This window comes from Eutrema salsugineum, unplaced genomic scaffold, assembly GCF_000478725.1.
Source record: "Eutrema salsugineum unplaced genomic scaffold, Eutsalg1_0 scaffold_15, whole genome shotgun sequence".
Taxonomy (NCBI): Eukaryota; Viridiplantae; Streptophyta; class Magnoliopsida; order Brassicales; family Brassicaceae; genus Eutrema; species Eutrema salsugineum.
The window spans coordinates 4190383-4195493 of record NW_006256867.1 but is presented as its reverse complement, the minus strand read 5'-3'; the positions used below and the strand labels follow the sequence as shown (position 1 = coordinate 4195493).

Genomic DNA, 5111 nt, shown 5'->3' with positions numbered 1-5111 from the left:
AACTATTTGGTAAGTTACTATTTTTTATATTCTTTATATATTTGATTTATATATGATGAATTGTTACTAATTTGAAGGAAAATTTATTTTCAGGAAAATTTATATAAAACTCTTCCTTGGAGTGAATAATCATTCCACATTTTTTACCATTTAAGTTTTTCTAGCTATGCAAAAAATTGTAATTCGTATACAATGATATTTTTGTTATATATTTGTTCGAAATCATTGAAATGGCCTTTTATGTATTACATGATCAAATTATTCAGCACTTAGTGATTTTAATTTATATACTGAATGAAAGAAGTTGTATGAGATTTTAAATAAAAAATTATATGAATGTTTGTATAGATACTGAATGATTGATATAGTAGCCATACATATATATGATCTTTGTTATTATAGTTTCCGAGATTAGTACATGACTATAAGATATATGACCATGTATTTAATTTAATCAAGATTTACGAATATTTGGTTGATTCATAATCTTTCTGTTACCTAATATATTTCTTATTAGTTAAGTTAATCAATAAAACCCTAACACGTTAACTCCTTTCTAATTCATATATATATGTTTATCTTTTACATATAGAATCTCATTCTCTAAATCAGACTTAAATAGAAAACAAAATGTCTCTTCTTATTGACAAAGTTTTGGATCTTGATCAGTTTACAACAGAATGGACTGTGCGTCTTAAACTAATTAAGAAGTGGAAGCACTACAGTCGACATAAAGGGACTACTATTGATATGAATATGATAGATATCGAGGTTAAAAATATGATATCTATATTAGAAGCTACTTATATATTTTATTAAACTAATGGCTAATAACTGGTGTTTTGTTTTCTCTGACAGGGTAATAAGATCCAGGCCAGAGTTACAAAGAAATTGATTGAGAAGTATGATTGTTTACTGATTGAGGGATCATGGTTTGAAATCGATGAATTTGCTGTTATCCAAATACCATCGTGTAACACTATTCGATCATACAACAAAATGATTCAATTCATAATCTCTACCACGGTTAAACCACTTCATCATTTTGAGGGTACGTATGTTACATATGTCATCATATTTTTATATCTAATTATGAAAAACTATTGAATTGTATGACCGTTCTTTATGTCGAAAATGTATAGTCAGAAGGACATGTTTCAATGGTAGGAGGTGCACCCTATACTATTGATTTAAATAGGTAATCCTGATTATGTGGACATTTCATTTATATTTGAACTGATGAATGCACATACTATTAAGAATTTTATGTTTTTTTATATTAACAATATATGTTTGTTGAACTATGTAGGTATAGAGGATGAGCACATGGATGCGGCATGAATAAGACAATAATTCAAAATAATCTAGCAGATACATATCGAATTAGATTATCTGTTAAACTTTTATTTTATTTGTTATATTTTAATTTTTTGTTCTATCGACCTTTATGATATTCTTTATTTTGTCTACCTCAATAATACTTGGTTTAATTCAGTACAATTTATCATAGATGAAATTTTAAAGTGAATAATTATTTAGACAAACAATATGTAAATTTTCCAAGTTGATGATTCCGAATTAACAAAGTAATGAATTAGAAGACAAAACATATATAAATTACAAGGATTTCATATTTAAACACCATACTATAAATATTTTAATTTAACCGACAATTACCAAAGACATCATATATGAAAAACACATTATGGTAAACAAGTATTTACCTAAATATATGTATGAATCAACTGAAGATATTTTTTATGGAAATATTTGTATGAATCTACTCGCCTAAATACTTAAATGTATTTTTGTGGGAATATATATATGATTTTATGTTTAGATATATTTTATATCCTTATTCACTATGAAAAACATATTTCACTATATTCAATACATCTCATAATAATTAGTTTGACTAATATGAGTTTGCCTAAATATATTCAATTTCAGAAAAGCTGCATACTTAGCAGAAAGAGTTCAGTTGATTGACCGATGCATATACCCTTTTCCAAAATGAATGAATCTTTCAATAAAGTAAATTGTATTACCGTATTGGTTACATAATCGGTTTCCAATCCCTTTAACGTGTAGGGTTTTATTTTAAGAATTTAATTATTATATATCCTGTCAAATAAGATATCCTTATCGTCCAACTTTTGTAACATCCATTTTATTAAATTGCTTTCCTCTCTTTCAAACATAAATCTACACACAAGGGTAATGGCTTCTTATGACCACATCAACGATTTGCATCTCGATAGAACAAATTGGAGCCTCCGAGTTAAGGTACTGAAGAAATGGATCGATCAAGGAACTCCTAATCGTGATTCGTTACAGATGATGCTCATGGACGAAGAGGTTTGTTAACTATAATAATTATTAATTTCTTATATTGGTTATTTTGGAACATAACTTTTTCTATACAGGGTAATATGGTTCAAGCATATCTGTATCATGCCGGTTTGATTAAGTTATATGATAGAGAAATTAACGAGGGTGATTGGAAGACTATCAAAGATTTTGTGGTCTTTAAAGATCCATTACCAGAACCAAATTCTCCAATCGGTTGGGCTATACAGTTATTGGAAAATACGACTATAACTGATATTGAACCAAGGGAAGTGGAATCTGGAAAGGGCTTCTATTCTTTCTCAGAAATTCTTAAAGGCGAAGCCGATACTGAATTCCCTGTTGCTAAACATTCTAACTTTATATTCAAATTCAATATATATTGAGATAGGTGTATAATATGTAGGTTGATAAGAACTGATTAGGTCCTTATATATATATATGTATACAGATCTTTTGGGTTTTGTTATTAGTACTGAAGAACTAAAGGTTATAAAAGATCAAACTTGCCCAAATAGGCCTAACAAAATGACTCCTTCTATTACTTTCACAATGAAGAATCACAAGTAAGCATTGCTCATTATGTTGTTTTTTATAGTTTAAGTTTTTTTAAAAGGGTAATTATATACTTCATATTTTTCGTGTAGTGATATGCAGATTCAGTGCAATGCCGTAGGACAATTAGCTGTTGATTTCAATAACAAAATATGGGATGTTAGACAAATTCCTGCTTTGTGTCTTCGAACTGATTGGAGTATCAAAAATAATGGAGGTTTGTGTTACAGTATAACTCTTTATATCTTTTTTTATAAATATGGTGACATGTTTTTAAAATACATGTATTATTTACAGGTAATATATATCTCAAAAGCAGAGGTGGAATAACAAGATTTGAATTTCACCCTGAGTTAGAAGTAGTGGAATCCTTTTGTAAAATGTAATAATTTTTATTTTGTCAATCTTACTTTTTCACTAATTTGTTTACATAAATCATAACTATTTTTATATATGTCATTTGTCTAACTAGGTTTTGGAATAATGAGAAGAAATCAAACAAGTCAAAAGGAGCAATGAAGAATGATGCCGAGGCTATATCATCATCGAAGAAGCAGAAGAAATGAAATATTGATTATTTTTTGAACTTTCTTGTGGGATGATAAATAAGATATATTATGTTCTTATCTTTTGTTAAGTTTAAATATTTGGACATTATATTTTGCTTTATCTATATAAATTGTCTGCTTATTAGTATTATAAAATTTCTCTCATAATATATACATCGCATAGTATTGATATGTATATATATGTTTGAAATTTGCATTATGAGATAGCTAATATATATATTCAGTTGTCTCGAAAAATTATTTCATATGAAAATATAAACATAGTTTAGTTTTCTTATTTTATTTCCTTATATTTTTTCCATATTGTCTCTTAAATATGTGAATTAATTGTATATACTCATTATTTTAATCAGTAAACAGAATATGACTATATGATACACATATTACAAGTTACTATTCATTCAATGATTATCATTGCACTGTTGAATTCTATTTTTGCGATGCACTTGATCTGATACATGTCCTTATAACCTTCTTACTAAAATATCATAATTGCATAAAACAATGTTATATCCAACTATCAAATCTGAACAAACCATTCCATCCATAGACATTGATAATATTGGAAATAATTTTATCTTTGAAGATTCAATAAAAGATTTTCAACGTTATTGTCAGTATATTCATTATTTAGAGAATCTATGTTCATGTAAATCTATTCCCTAAATAACTTTGACTTGATATATAGGGAAAACGCTCTATTTCCCCACCAGTACTTTCATATAATAATCAGTCCACATGAAGTTTAAGGTTCGTTCTATTCCTCCATCATACGAAAGTTCTGACTCTATTTTCCCATGGAATAAAACTTCAGGACTTTAATCCCCACGATAGTCGGTTTTATCGGTTTAATATCGGTCTGAAACAATTTTCAAACGGTTTTGAATCTATACCATAAACCATACATATATCCAGATCCGATTTAAAAACATGATCCGGCCGTAATACTCGATTTGGATCCGACCCGGCTCCGCCTTAAATTCTTCAAACCCAAAAATAATCCCCAAAGTCGATATCGTGAACCCTAAAAACTCAATTTTTTCCCAAACCCAGAAAAAATCCCAAATCAATTTCGATTCCAACAACGATGAGCAATGAATCTGGAACGTCGAGTGGAGCATCAATTGGCCATGTTGGAGGAAGAGTTGTAGGTGTTCCAAAGAGATGCTGGTGCAACGAAAAAATCGTTGCAAGGATATCCAAATCGGAGGCGAATCCGTATAGGCGTTATTACAGGTGTGCTTTTGCAGCAACACAAAAGGTAAACGAAATGTATTTGATAGTTATTGTTAAACTGTTCTGGTTTGCATCCAATTTTGATTCAGTTTTTTTTTTGAAAATTTGTAGCTTTCAAATGATAATCATGTCTTTAAATGGGTTGATGAGGCTTTGCAAAATGAGATAGAGACACTGAGTTTTCGAGCAGCACGGATTGAAGAAGAGTTGAAAGAAATTTCAAGATCAGGAATGGAGATTGAGAAAATGGTGTATGAGAAGATGGTAATGAAGCTGGAAAAAGAGATATTTCAGAAAGTGGAAGAGGTGATGGTTGAATCCGAGTGGAAGATGAAGAAAATGGTGGCTCTTGCGTGTGTTGGGTCTATGGTCATTGTCGGGTGTAGTTTGTTCTTAGGTTGA

General features: G+C 29.2%; 1 protein-coding gene across 1 annotated transcript; it reads left to right on the top strand.

Moving 5' to 3' along the window:
* Positions 1-4560: 4560 nt before the first annotated feature.
* Positions 4561-5111, top strand: LOC112088046 (uncharacterized protein At4g04775-like). Its single transcript, XM_024158199.1, has 2 exons — positions 4561-4734; positions 4821-5111. Exons 1-2 carry the CDS (start codon positions 4561-4563, stop codon positions 5109-5111), a joined length of 465 nt encoding a protein of 154 aa, XP_024013967.1.

Coding starts and splice junctions, on each gene's coding strand:
- LOC112088046 (XM_024158199.1), top strand. CDS start 4,561: ATGAGCAATGAATCTGGAACGTCGAGTGGAGCATCAATTGGCCATGTT. Junction 4,735..4,820: donor CTTTTGCAGCAACACAAAAG/GTAAACGAAATG, acceptor GAAAATTTGTAG/CTTTCAAATGATAATCATGT.